This window comes from Micropterus dolomieu, linkage group LG23 (assembly GCF_021292245.1).
Source record: "Micropterus dolomieu isolate WLL.071019.BEF.003 ecotype Adirondacks linkage group LG23, ASM2129224v1, whole genome shotgun sequence".
Lineage (NCBI taxonomy): Eukaryota > Metazoa > Chordata > Actinopteri > Centrarchiformes > Centrarchidae > Micropterus > Micropterus dolomieu.
The window spans coordinates 13,074,392-13,089,458 of record NC_060172.1 but is presented as its reverse complement, the minus strand read 5'-3'; the positions used below and the strand labels follow the sequence as shown (position 1 = coordinate 13,089,458).

The following is a 15,067-nucleotide window of genomic DNA, read 5'->3' as shown; positions in this document are numbered from 1 at the left end:
CTTAATTGCAAAGCATCCTTTTATGTGCATACAGGTTAGTAAGAAGTAAGCTACTTAGGTGATGGCTTTTCTAGTATAATATTAATATTACTATATGGCCAAAACTGAAGAAAGTATTTGGACACACAAACATTACTGCATTCCAACACTACAGTCATTAATGTACTGCTAGAATAGTCTCTGCGAAGATTTTCCAATAGATGACCATGAATTATTTCTTTATGGACCTAGCTTTGTGCAGAGGGGGTTACACAACTATTGTTGTGTGCTGTAGCATAAATCCACAATCAGAACTAAATGTGGGGTATTCAATTTCTGGAGAAACCCAATACCAGGACAAATACCTTGCGACACTCCTCCCACTGTCTTGGAGGTTGTCCTGGCCAACCTCAGCGGGCAGTTGGCTAACTTGGGAGGGTTGTCAGCTGATTGAGCCCTTGGGCCATAAAAGCTGGCCCATGTTTTCAGTTCTGTCCCTCCTTTCTAAAAGCTTAAATCTACAATGTGGCACCTTCTTTTACGCCACAACACCTATACAGTACATATGCCACACATCATGCATTGCTTATATTGTTGATAATGCTGCTTTCCACACCTCATTGTTAACATGTGTTTACTTTAGTTGAATAAATTACACTTGTTTTAAGTAAGTAGCTTACATGGACTCCTTCCTTCTCACATTTCCTGAGCCAGTTTGTGACACGAAATAGAGTGAAAAACGTCACAGCAATAATGTGACTAACGTTAGCTAAGTTGTGGGTTAGCAAACTGTCGCTACAGTTACTGCTGTGAAGCTAACATGCAGAGAGGACGAGACGGTCCCAGGGCCAGCATTCATGGGGAAGTCATTTAACTTTACCTGACATACAAATGGCTAGAACAGCTGTAATAATGTTGTGTGGCTCAGTGTGAGTCCCATTACAGAGTCAGGGCTGTGTACAAATGAATTCAGAGACATGTGATCTGTGGTTCATGGTACTTATATTCGAACATTTAAGTCAGTATTGGTCCGTCACTCACTTGTGGCAGTTATCTTGACACATTGGCTGACCCGCGGTTAGCTTGCACCACAATAGCACACCAGACAGAAAGCCAAACTGTGACTTTAAGTGGTATGTGCTTTGAAAATGCCTCTGTTCAGTCAAAACTGAAAAAATGAGATACGATAACCCCAAATGTGTTTTTGAAATGAGCAGAACATGCAACATCTTGAGTTACTGTTTGTGATGTTGTGAGTTTCATGGCAACAGTAATCCAAAAGCAATCAAATGTGAGCAGCAATTCAGGATTCAGCCTGTTGGTTCACTTTCTTGTGAAGGTGTGTTGTTCTTTGCAAGAAAGATTTGAAAAACCTCCACTTAATGCTTAAAAAGATGGATTTTGTCCTCAATGACTACACTGTGTAGCGGTAAAGGACCATACAGCAAATTTAACAACATTTACTAATAATGTACATTTTATATCACTGCCTATGTTTTTTCAAATCATGCCAAAGTGTTTTGGACTGAAAGTGTTTTTCCTCCGCTCCAAGCAGCTGTTAGTTTTCGATTTTAGTATGGTATCAAAATCAACCTGCAGAGACTTGAAACACTCTTGAAATGGGCCTATAAATAAGTCATCTATCACAATGAGTGTCTACTTTTTATAGATTAATTGGAAGGTCTGCACTGCTTTACAACACAGTAACTTTGCTGATAATAAAAGCAGACAAGATGTTCATTGTGATGGATGACCCATCTCACGCACATCTCAGGTATTTGATCTTCATACCATATTAAAATGAATAGAAGCTAATGGCTTCCTGGAAACACATTCATAATGCTCAAAACCCACGGTATAGTCTAGAAAATGCCCAGCAGTAATATAAAGTTCATGACTACACCTGATTTGTGTGTACTGCTGTCTTGTTTTTGGGGTGCAGCAGCTGCCCTACGCCCAGAGAGAAAAAGTCACTCATTAAAAGAGATGAAGACTGGTGCTGCCGTGTCCTAATAGACCACTGCTGCTATTGTTTATTACAGGGTCAGTATTGTTATATTATAGAGTCTAAGCAGTGCTTCTGAATAAACTACAGGTTTGGATCTAAACAGGGATGTGTTTATAGGATGCAGCAGCTGCAGTGCAGGTTTCAGGATCAGATGAGCTGCTGCGGGGACCTGTTGGCGGCAGCAACAGCAAAAAACTAAAAGAAGCTGGTCAGCATTGTATTCATAGCTGAGGGAAGGCCTCGGCTTGTTTTGTTAATTAGGGTATACCAGATGGACTGGGTTGTAGAGACTATTCAGATATCAGTCACAGAAGGTATAGTGACATGCAAATAGCTTCAAATAATACTATCTGACTTTCATGGTGGTGTTGCCTGTCAAACACTAACATTTTTGAAAAGGAGGATGAGTGCTGCCTCCTTTACGCAACTATTAAGCATATCTGCAAATACTATTTGACTCTAGTCTCTTGGTTTCTTTACCACTATTCCTTCATAGACCTCTACAGTATAACCTCAGCCAATGCCACGTTAACCTCTTAGGGGGCTCCAGGCCAAAACCAAAATGCTGCTGGGCCCCTATTGACCCCAACACCTAACGCCCTCATAGCAATGTCAGAGTTTGTTAGTGTATAGTCTATATTTGCTGTAATTTGATTGATCATAAACAGCTTGGTAAGGAATCTGCAACATATGAGCACAGTGAAAATAAAAATAAAAGTCTTTTTGGGTCGGTGGTAATTCGTTTTTCCCTTGGTACACTGACGTGGCCAGGAGCAGCACAGTTGAATTCTAAAGGGGCCTCATGGAAAGCCAGTCTTGTTATTTACATATTCAAAGTAAAAGTACACAATGACACATTATGATGTTTGTTGTTGCGTTCTTGACTTATCTGACTAATCAGAAAAGGTAGGCCTATGTGATGATATTTTAAAGTCCTGCATAATTTATTATCAATGCTGTCTTTATTTTTCATTGCAAATTTACAGTGATTGTGAACTGAACATGTTGAGTTCAGTTTGGCTACAGGTCTCCTACTTGATGCTGTCCCATTAAGTTGTGGGGGATGCAACTAACAATTGTTTTCATTCATGATTAATCTGCTCATTATTTCCTCAATTAGCCTAACTGTTTTTCCAAGTGAATGCCAGAACACCGTGAACCGTGTTCAATTAGCCTAATTAGGCTATTTTTTATATGAAAGAAATAGCTAATCCTGATTTGTAGGCTACTCGTGAACACACAGACATGCACAGGTTCACCAAAATAACCCACAGGGTTACATGTGTCCCATATTATAATCTACGAATGTCTAAAAATGTAATGGGACTTAGAAACACTAGTTCAAATATTTACCGGCTATAAAGCGGCGTGTTGAACTTTGCCCTCCAGGTTCAGACCCGTTGGCGCGGTCTTATTTACAACTAGAAACAGGTATTATGGATACCATTTATGACCGCATGGGCGCTTTGTTTTTGTTACGAATCACTATGAGCCTGGAGTGCGCTTTGTCCCCTTGTCAAACATTTTCAAATCAAAGTGAATACTTAGAGCCAATGCGCATGCCTGCCCTGAGTAAACGTCTGCACCTACGTGCATACGGGCGCGCCCAAAGAAAGAATTTGAAGCGGCGCGCGCTGCTGATGTTACTGTTGTGACTTGTTATGAATGGTAAACCTCAGCGACAAAAAGCTTCAGTAACCCTGTGACAGAGTTAGAGAAAGACACAGAAACAGTGAATAGAAGTTAAAATATTATATGATAAAGTTGTAACTGTTTTTGGGAGATAAAATCACCAAAACGCACCTACGTTTTGGATAAACTCCCCTTAAGTGATATTTTAGAGCCACAATAGGAGTAAAATTCACTAACAAAGCACCCGGATATCAAGAGACTAACTTGAGTGTCAGAAACAATATGGTAAAATATAGAGAAAAACCTTAGGTTTAACATAAACTCACTTCTGAGCATCACAGACACACTACAAGTCAGGATAAAATATTAATGGAATACTATTGAGGGAATAAAGGAAGATAATTACGAAAAAGACACCATAAGGTCAGGAAATATTATAGAGCCACTATAGGAGAATACATTTTTCGAAAAGGAACATTAAGGTCAACAAACTGGCTTTTGTGTGTGTCACAAACTCACATTTACGCACATATTAAAGTAAAATATTGTAGGAATATTACAGAGCCATTATAAGAGAGAAACTCATTTGAGTGTCAGACACACTAAATGTAAAGGTGAAATTTTATATAGCTAATTATTAGCCTAAGTAATATTGTGGTCACTGTAGGAGACATTTTCCAAATAGGCACCTTAAGGTCAACGGTCAACATGAACTCGCTTTTGAGTGCAGACACAAAAAATATTAGTGGAATATTGAGGAGCTTGAAAAAATACCAAAAAAACCCATATTATCAGGAAAACTGACTTTAAAGTGTCAGACAACACTGTCAAGGTAATATATTACAGGACTGTTATAGAAGATATATTTTCCAAAAAGACACCTTAAGGTCAAAATAACCTCACTTTAAATAGTTAAGATAAAATATTATAGAGCTACAATCAGAGAATAATTACCAAAAAGCCACCAAAGGTCAACAATAAACTGTTAAAACTTACTTTAGAGTGTCACACTTCAGATAGTGTATATTTTATAGGACTTTATAGGGAAGCACCATGAGGTCAAGACTCACTTTTAACAAACAGAGAAATATTAGTGTAGAAAATTAAAATGGCAAACACGTAGCCTATCTGAACTATAAGCTCTTGAGTAATTTAGATTGTAAAAGGAGCAAAACGTGAAGCACACTGTTCAGGTCACCAGGATAGGGATTTAAAAAAATGTTTTGCCAATAGACAATGGTTTACATAGTCTGTTGACTTATAACACTGTAGGTCTAAATAAATAATTTAATAATTCTTCAGGAATCGTAAGCTGTTTTATTAGTCATTAGAAGCCTGTTTCACATTTGATGGTTTATTAAAGTGTTGCCTCTAATCCTAATATCCTCCCTTCACAGAGCACTATCGGTTAAAGCACACAATCGTTAGTGCTACGCACTAATATCAGCCTGACTGTGAGTAATATAGATATGGGGATTTCTACAGGTGTCAGAAAACAAGATATGGTATTGATTGATTTCATTTTGCTTGCACTTGGACAAACGTGCGCGGGATTGTCGCCGAAGAATGGCTAATGCAGTTGGCATTTTGAGACAATAGAAACTTTTTTCAGAGTTTTGTATATTATTTATAAAAAAATAATTGTCGTCAACTAACATAAGATACTTTTTTTTTTCAAAATTGTGTTTAGTGTAATATATGCAGGTGGGATGTAATCATCTGAGGCTGACACACAGCACTGAACCACACACACAATATATGCTCCTAAAAAATGCCAGGCAGTTAGGCCCATAGAAAGGTGAGTCTGCCTGCCAGACCGCAGTCTGAGTGATCAATCTAATCGTTAGTAAGAGCAAAGATCACATAAATAGTCAGCTTCATCTATTTAGACCTAATATAAAATAAAACGCATCAGAGGCGGACTTGGGACTACTTTCTGCACTGAGCGATGACATTAGGTGATTATCATACTCACCAAATAACAGTCGCCCATAATATTAAGTAAGGCTTTGGACAACGACCCTTGTAATTCCTAGAGGAATATGAATATTAGGGTCTGGAAGTTTGCAAGAGGCGTATAAATTCCAGTGGACTTATTTCCCTCCAAGTGTAATTTGATGTAGGTGGAAAAGGGGGCAATAATGCAGCAATAAGCTTCAAAATGAACAAAAGGAAAAAAATATATCATGGTTAAGGCCCACATAACTACTGGCTAGTCCAATTAATCCTTAAAAATCTTCATATTGCTGAGGTAATCCTTTTAAACTGAGAGGATCAATTAGAAAGCAGAGAATATTTAGCCAAGTTAGGCCTATGCATTTTGCTCCTCTTTTGAATTTGGACCACTGCGGCTCCTCTCGTTAAAAAGAGCCTCCTCTGAAACATACTTGAAATAAACCTCTCTTTTCCTGGAGTTTATTCAAACAAACATGTTACCATAAACACATGGGGACGTTCAATCACCTTTTTGTACACAGTTTAGGCTAATGAACTTACTTCTGCAAAGTCTTACATTATCGTACAAAACACGTTGCACCCAAGTTAAACATGCGGGGTTTTCTATTTCAGTAAACAAAATGAAACATTTCAAAGTAAAGTCACTGAACGGGAGGCGTCATGAGTCAAACGGGCCGGTGGCACCCTGCATAGCGGTAAATAAAAAGCACACAGAAGCGGTATAAAATATGTACAGTATGGGCTATATTTCTTTTTTTTTTTCCTTGAGTCTGGATTTATGATATGCTCGACACTTTATTTTTTCTTGCAAATTCTTGTTTTGGTCGAGAACAACCCCCCACCCTCCCAGTCTTCAAAAGCAAGCAAGCACAAAAAAGAAAAAAAAAATCCCATCGTCTATTTTATATGTTAGGCCTGTATATATTTACATTTATATATTTACAGTGCAGCAATGTAACACGTCTTCATCATTTAAAAAAAAAAAAATTCCAAAAAACTTGGACATTTCAATTGCTGTGCAAGTTCATTGGTAAACACAAATAACCCGCATAATCCATTTATCCTCTTTTTTTTTTTGAAAAATGACTGCAACTAATCCAGTTTAGTTGTCTTTGATTTTTTTTTTCCCCCCATCCGCAGGTAGCCCAAGCTCTGACACCGTGTCCATTCATCACATATATATTTATTTATATTTGAAATTCAGGCCTTTTGGCCCGTCAGCTGTTGTATTGACAGGCGTTCAGGCTCGAGCCGGGGCTCTGCAGGCCGCTGTATCCAAAAGTTGGATGCTGTTTGGATTTGAGTCTGAGGGTGGCCAGGCTGGAGTTGCAAGTGTCCCGGTAAACGCTGTAGGGAGAGCCGGGAGGCCCGTACGGACACGCGGGCGATGACATGGCCGAGTTGATGCTGGACGTGCCGATCCCGTTCAGGTTGCTGATGTTATTGAGGCCCGGGGTGGGCATGCCCGGCACGGCGGAGTGGCCCATCCCGGAGGCCATGGTCATGGAGGAGATTGAGTTTGGCGCCGAGAACATGGACTGCGAGGTGAGGGGGCTCATGGAGTTGAAGAATGTGAAGTTCTTGGTAGACAGCGGCGCCGGGGTGAGGCCCTTGTTGGTCCAGTTGTTGTAGGTGTAGGCCGGGTACATGTCGTCATAGGGCTGCATGAGGCCGCTGAACTGCGGCAGGTAGCTGTTCTTGCACAGGTCCATTTGCTGGTTCCGCTCCCGCTTCCTCCATTTAGCCCGGCGGTTTTTGAACCACACCTGGAGAAGACACACGCTGTTAGTACTGTGGACATGAACTGCAGAATAGTGTGGAGCAGTCACCTGAGGAATGAGCGAGATTTTTTCCCCCTCCTATGTGTTACATCTCAAAGGCAGGCAGTAGGCTATAATATGTTGTCCAGCTTTCCATTACGAACCAGTTTCTTCTTAATATCATAGGCTATTTTTAAGTGAACTTTTAGGGGGCTCCAAAGTGCTGCTGACTTCAGGGGGTGTTGGTGTTTAGGCCACAGAACACACACATACAAATACAACAGTGTTTGCTATTTATAAACAAAAATCTAAATGAATGGTCTTTGAATGTTACTCCAATTGCATAGTATAATTTCTTGGGGTTAAATATTTTAAAAGGTGCACTCAAAAACCCTACAGCAAATTTCTACATTTGAAGCTGCTTTGTATTGATTGGCATTTCTTAATAGGACATCTGTTTAATGTTCCCCAGATGTCTAAATATTTGTTTACAACAGTCTGTAAACACAGCTAAAAAGGCCTAGACTGTATTTTCAATTATCCTCATTTGAGAAAAAAAAAAAAAAAAAACACACAAAAGGCCTATTTGTGTCATGGTCAAACTTTTCAGTTAGGCTTGATACATTTATATATTTTTATATGATCAAAAAAATATAGAAATATAGAAAATAACCCATTTTCAAGTAAAATCCATCCTCAGTCTTTGAGTGCCCAAGTCTTGACATGGGGATTTGTATTAGAGCTGTTATGCGCCCCCCCCCCCCCCACCCATCAAATTGAAGTTGTTGTCTTTTCCTACTAAAATACTCAATTAGTCCAATTTGCTGCATGGACCCATATTTAAATTTAGAGAAGCAGCTGCTGCTGCCCCATAGTCTGGCAGTGTCAACCTTCAAATTCAAGTAAGATTTATTAATTTTCCCCAAATCACATTGAGTAAAAACCAAGTCTTGGAAATCAAAATATAACTGTAGAAGGTGAAACAGTGACATACTCTTAATTCCAAACTGCTTTTACTTACTACTAGAATTGGCTTTTTATTAAAGCCTTATTTCTTTAAGCTGCATTTATTTATTATTTAGAGTTGTGTTTAGTTATTTGCGCAAGAAGTGTTAACTGAACTCTAGTGAGTGCAAAAGTATAGAAACATGTTTAAATGGCCAACTTGTCCACAGTCATTACATATAAAAAAATCTTAAATTTGTTTTTCAATTAGGTCTAAATATTCGGTTTAGAAATAATATTTTAATTTTAAATATTAAAGACTTTGTTTGAAAATTCTGCAATAATTCCTGTCATGACAGTTTAGAAAAAAAAAATACGTGTCCAAAATGTAAACGAAATATATGCCTTTTGCAGTTTATTAATGACCTAATTTAAATGAAACAATAGTAACAGCTTACAATAAATGTTTTGACTTAAGCTAGAGCCAATGATGTGTTTATAGTAATGAGTCAGAGTATATATTTGTAGAAGGCCTACATCTTGTCTAGTAATGAAATTAAGCTCATTTCTGTTGTATGCGGGTGAAGTTAATGGTGTGTGTGTGTGTGTGTGTGTGTGTGTGTGTGTGTAGCCTATGTAGGTCAGACTGCCCAAAGTAAAAGCAACAAGTCTACGACATGGAGGTGACCGTAAATGAATCAGAAACGTGCCTCTGGATATCCTCACGCCTTATCGAAACCTGACAAATATCCGTTAGTCGGCACTCTGCAAGTCATTTTTAATTCATAGTAGAAACAGTTTACAAGTGGTATCATCAGACGGGCTCGTGGAGGCTATTTCTAGCAGTGCAGGGAACAGGGTGCTGCGGACAAATTGTCCACAAAGACTTGAGCGATGTGACAGAGAGCTGCGGAGGAAACACGCAGGCTGCATTTCACAGCACCGCCTCGACTCCTGAGAGCTTTCAGCTTCCTGCACCGAGTAAAAAAAAAAACATACACACTTTAGGTTCTAATGTCATGTTAACAAGCATGACTCATTAGAGATAATTAAAGAATCGTAGCACTCAAAATAGTGGAGCCCGCAAACATCAGTCAATCTCCACATATTATCTGTCAAGATTTAACACCGATAGCCCTAACAGGTCAAGTCCAAACACTTTAAAATGTCAAAACGTTTTATTAAATGCTCAGAAATGAATCAGGAATATTCAGGCTGCATCGTGTCATGCCACGCCACGCCGTCTTTACAATGTTTTCTTTTTTTCTGCTAAAATAAAAGGCTGCACTGTTTGACATTCACCCTCCAGAAATGAAAAATCCAGCACTCTAAACTTGTTCTGAGACTCTTTTTACTTCCCCCCGCACTTTAAATAACTGCGCGCACTTTTTTATGCAATCTGAGACGTTGGATTTTGCAAAGACGGGCCGACAGGCGCCAGTTGCTGTAAATGAAAACCAAGTGCGATTGTTTTGTGTTTTACGCGCGCTTCTTTCTTCCACGATTGTCCTTCGAAAAAGCAGCTAGTATGAATGTGTGTAAAAACTGCCCATAGTGACGAGTCCAATTTTTTGTCACCAAGAGTAAAAAGCAATATATTGTGTCAGCTATATTCTACTTCAAGGGGCCCTATAAGAAATTAAATCTTATTGTTATTATGATTAAAGTTGGTTCAAGGAGATATTGTTCAAATCAGATTGTATCGACCTGATGCTAAAAACATCCTCCCTGAATAAATAAAACCACATGCTGTTCGTATTAATTGCACAGCTCCAGGTAGATTTGGCTGCAGGAGCAGTCTCCTCCACGGGGACAAATAAAGGGTCCAGACTGGTGGTGATGTCATCAAAAGACAAATCCCCTATTGGGTCCATTAACAGCGCGGATACACCTTCAAAAAGGGCATGTCATTTTCAACAGATTCAAATAGTTAAAGACAGCTTTTCCGCAAAATTTTCGACATGAATTATGGCAACAGGAGCATGCGTTTTAAAACGTGCACTTTTAGTCCTGCTTGTGTCAGAAATGCAGCTGACAATTTTTCAGAATTAAGCACGTGTTTTAATAATGGAAGGCTTACTTTTTGGATACACCGTCGCTGACAGTCAGGGATGACTGCAGTTTAATATCTGTTAACGCTACAGACTTGAAAATCTCCCAGTTTTTTGTCAACGGATTTTTTAAGCGTGTCTCTGAATTATCACACATCTAGTTTCCAACTGAGTTGTTTAAAGTCACTGGAGTCATTTATATGAAGTCTGTTTAAAGGGTTTTCACGCTTTTATTCAGTAAGAGCACACGAAAAAGTCGACTGGATGTTATAGTCTTGTCCTGATATGAAATATAAATGCCGGGACATCAATTTTTATATATATATTTATTATTTATATTTTAATTTATTATTTATTATTTATCCCCCTTTTTTAAATTGTCATTTCATTATTTCTCAAAAACTATTCATGTGTGTTGGAATTATTTTATTTATGTAGGCTCTCAGCCAAAAGAACCACCCCCCAACAATGCTCTAATTTATTTGTCAGGTCGTCTTTACGCACATTTACGCACGGGCGGTGTTCCATGTACTTATGGAGATGTGCTACTTAGCGATTCTGTGCGTGCAAATCGGTCAGGATTGGAGTTAGGGTTAGACTCTACTGATTGGCCACACCGGCTTACCCGGACTCTAGCCTCGGTCAGGTTGGTCCACACGGCGATTTCCTCCCTGGTGCTCATATCCGGGTAGCGGTTCCTCTGGAAAGTGGCTTCCAGCTCCTGCAGCTGCTGGCTGGTGAAGTGAGTCCGCTGCCGCCGCTGCTTCTTCTTCTTTGGATCGTCCGCGTTCCCGTCATCACTCCTGTGTTCAGCGCTCCTCTCCTTTTCTGTGGATGACAATCTGGGTGAAATTGCTGTAAACTACAGCTATAGGGAACTTTGAATTGCATGCAAAAGGGACATTATCCGCGCTGAAGAAGTTAGTATTTGCACCTTAACGGTCAAACGTTTCAGGCTGAAATAAAGTGCACCGGTAAAACCGCAAAAAGAACTACAGCTTTTGGTCAACTACAACAGAAAAGGCCTGTCAGCATGAAATAAGCAAAACCAAAGCTCTAAATAAATTGTATACAATGTTGTTCATAAAAAATAAGCCTAAGAAGAGAAGTGACAGGTTAAAGCTAAATATTTACAAACATGTCTAGGAGTTTTGTATCGATTCTTTCAAACACACTTAGATGCGACTGCTTTACGTTGACAGATCAAAATTACTTTATTTACGACGAGGTCTGCCCATGCACCCTTATCTCCCAACTGCTATCTCCTATTCGTGTCCTAACAAGATTGCCTCATTAAACTGCAGGGTCAACACGTGCAAAGGTTAATCACAAAAAGGGAATCATCTCTTGAATGTTTGCCAAAAATAAAATGCGGCTTAAGATTTAAAGTCACCGCATCATTTTTAATTCAAGCCCCATAAATTATTTCAACAAAGGAAATGAGACATAAATGACATTCATCCTTATTTGCAATATCCTCCTCATGTGGACTGAGACAGAAGAACGAGCCCTGTTTTTTTTTTTTTTTTTTTTTTTTTTTTTTTTTATATAATGTGGCAAAGTTGAAGAACAAAAAGCTTATCCAAGAATTGTTAATACAGACCTTCTGGCTTTCAGTTTAGACGGGTGGACGGGCCCAATATTTATAGTTTGTTTTAATGCATTTACTGACAGCAGGCCAGGCTGTTCTGCACATTTTTCCCTGACAGACCTCGGGATCCTGCCAAATGTTTGGTTCAGCCAGCGCAATAAACAAAAATGGGGTGTAACTGCACCAAAACTGGATTATTCCCCCTGTTCAGCTGCATTTATGCGCATTAAACTGGAGATTAGAAATGGACCAATGTATTTACTGGAAATGGGTTTTGGTGTATTATCCATGAGCATGTTGCACCGTAACACACGGAAATAAATAGTCATTGCAGTGAGAATAAGCAAACATTGGGACATACAAGTTAACTATAATATTGTCTCCTTTTTCCGTAGTGTTAAACTGCCGGGATGTCTCTGTGACAGCCCACCGTAAACGGACTTATGGAGACGTAAAATAAACTGTTAGTGCACTCAGAAGAAGGAATCGAGTTGCTAAAAGCACTCTGACTGTGTACCTGCCAATTCTGTGTCTGAAGACTCGCTGCTTGAGTTCTCTAAAGTTTCTCGACTGCTGTTTGAAGTTCTTGGTAAATGAAACGCGGGGGCCACGTCGCGGGGCGGCGGTGCTCTCACTGCCTCAGCGATTCTGTCCAAATTCATCCCACCTTGAAGAGAAGGATGCGTACAAAGAGGAAACTGGGGTGAATCCTGGAATGCACAAAGCTTTCCTCAACAGCTAAAAATCCACCCCGCTGCCAGACACACCAGGACATGAGAGGATGAACCATACAGGAAGAATTTCCACCAGAGATTTGTTCTTCCACCCCAAAAAAAAAGACTTGGAGGAAAGAAATCACACAGCCCTCTTTCCCTCCTACAGCAGCAACGACCCGGTGCGCTCTCCTCTCTCCGGTGCAGTGAAAAGCTTCTACCCTGCTGTGACCGAGAGGAAGATCCGGCTCTCCAAACCACACAAGAGACCCACCCATCTGCTGCGTTTAACCTTACCAAAATGAACGAGTCCCACCCACTAAGCCTGCCCGCTGCAAGAAAATATCCACCTAAACAAAATATTTTGACCGACGTCAAGCTAAAACCAATGCAAAAAAAAGTACTATTAGAGTAAATCAGTAAATGTCTTCAGTCACGTTTAGTTGGAGTGAAAACTTATTCGTATTCCTATCAAGTGAGTTTATACCTCACCAGTTTGTTCGCTCGTCAGTATCGGACTGACTGGTAATCACAGACATTTTTTGCAGTGTTCATTTGCTTTTTTTCACTTGTCGGGAGCGCGCAATGCTTTGCACTTTAGGAGTAAAATAGGCCTTTTATTCGTGCAGGCATGTTTGAAATTTGTCCAGCGCAACGCAGCTGGGTGCACACATACACTCCAACACCAACACAATGTATATCTCGGATATGTACTGAGCTGAATAAACATTTGCCACCTTTACACGGGCCAGCCCAGTTACTGTTTCCTCAGTATAAAACGTGCACGATAATATGAAGATTATTGTGTGTACGAATGGCGCGCACTGTAAACTGTGTTGCTGTATCAGCTCATTGTTTCACCACAAATAAACAATCAGGACTGATAAAAGCCAGGCAGATCTGAGCTCTAGTTCCTTTAACACACGCTGTACCTGGGCTGTAGGGCCAACACCAGGCTGTTTCCCAAGCAACTTAGGTGAACAACAATTTGACACTTTACCCAAACAGCCACCGGTTTAAAACCAAACTATGCAATAGCTACTGTAGCCCACCCTTTCAGCGCAAATCCCATTATGATTGATGGTCCGTTATTATGATCTGATTACACATAACCTAACCTACTGATGGTGTTGGCTCTGTCCCTTTTGTTGACGCTGACGCACAAATGACAGCCAGTGGAGGCCAGTTGCATTTTCATCAATGAAAATGCGGCATTACGCCTTTTATCTGTTTTACCGTGGAGACTGAAAGCATTCAGGCAACTTGGAATTCAAACCCAATCAAGTTTTGTTGTACGATTTAGATAAAATTGGGAAAAGCGCTGTGGATTTTAAATCAATCTTTCATATCAGATCAGGGTGTCTGGATTACAATCTGTCGTCCTTGACGCGCATGCACAGAGCTTGCATTGACTTGAAGCGCTTTTAATATGGACAGTAACACTTTGAACATTCATATGACTGTGTGGAGAACTACATAGCTCAGTCCAGATGTTGACTTGCTGATCTCAGTAGACCTATGTGCTGCGCTGGAGTAAAACTTGCAGTAAAACATGCAGGCTGCAGTAGAAATGAGATTTTTAACCCCGTTAGAAAACGCAGCGGCACCAGATGGACACAAAACACGAGGCCAAACCTCTTAGTTTCAATTATTTGAAGTCAGGGTGACGCTAGGTGTGGCCTTACTGTTATAGTTTAGGGTTGCATTTTGGGAAGTCCGGGATGGGATTTTATTTTATTTCATATCCAATAAAGCGGTAATTTAGTGTTTTTTTTACGCAATGTAGGCTCTTCTGGACGCATCAGCGTTGTGCGCGCACAATTGACCTCTGTGAGCGTGTTATGATATTTCAATGTGATTGCGCATGTGTAGTACTATACTCAAAAGTTTCAGGTTTTAATCATTTGCTGTAGACAGTCTTAAAATTGTATTCCGTACACTCAAATGAAGGCAAACATTTTCTAATGGAGTTGGTAATGTGTTCTTATTCAAAATGATGTTCGTGAATTCAGTAATTATTTTTCCTCCAGAAAAATCAATCTGCCAAACTGTTCAAACACAACAGCAAAATGAATCTCAGGTCTGAGTGACTTGATTGCCAATCAGGAAAGGACCGATGTTTTGTTATGTCTCTTTGCAATGACACTTGACCAAGTGCAAAACATAACAGACGTAAATTTACGCACTTATTTGATTATAGATTCGTCGCTTCCGTCTCCCCTGCAATATGAGACCAACTGACCTGCTGACTTGCCCTGGCTCGGCCTGTAGCCTATGTCATGTAAATGTGCTCAGGCCACCGTCTGAGACTCTGTCACCGGCGCCAGTCTCGAGCATTTTCGGCCATTGTATGATAGTGACTTCTGACATGAGATCCCCGTCCGACCGGAAAAGTACCCCCGAAGGCGCTTTCAAAACACAATTGTGCAAGC

The 15,067-nt window shown here is 40.0% G+C and overlaps 1 protein-coding gene across 2 annotated transcripts; it reads right to left on the bottom strand.

The window, feature by feature from the left end:
* Window positions 1-6,018: 6,018 nt before the first annotated feature.
* Window positions 6,019-12,857, bottom strand: pitx1 (paired-like homeodomain 1). 2 transcript variants are annotated; one of them, XM_046038745.1, is made up of 4 exons: window positions 12,690-12,857; window positions 12,440-12,589; window positions 10,957-11,159; window positions 6,019-7,341 (listed from the first exon to the last, which is right to left on the bottom strand). In XM_046038745.1, the coding sequence occupies exons 2-4, from the start codon at window positions 12,582-12,584 to the stop codon at window positions 6,793-6,795; spliced, it is 897 nt and encodes a 298-aa protein (XP_045894701.1). In that variant the 5' UTR covers window positions 12,585-12,589; window positions 12,690-12,857; the 3' UTR covers window positions 6,019-6,792. The 2 variants fall into 2 exon arrangements, with proteins under 2 accessions (XP_045894701.1, XP_045894700.1); XM_046038744.1 differs by having other exon boundaries at window positions 12,440-12,857.
* Window positions 12,858-15,067: the final 2,210 nt, after the last annotated feature.

Excerpts from the sequence above, each read along its gene's own strand:
- pitx1 (XM_046038744.1), bottom strand. The coding sequence starts at position 12,584 with ATGAATTTGGACAGAATCGCTGAGGCAGTGAGAGCACCGCCGCCCCGC. Across the intron at positions 11,160-12,439 it reads TTCAGACACAGAATTGGCAG|AAAAGGAGAGGAGCGCTGAA; the intron begins GTACACAGTCAG and ends TGTCATCCACAG. Across the intron at positions 7,342-10,956 it reads TGACCGAGGCTAGAGTCCGG|GTGTGGTTCAAAAACCGCCG; the intron begins GTAAGCCGGTGT and ends TGTCTTCTCCAG.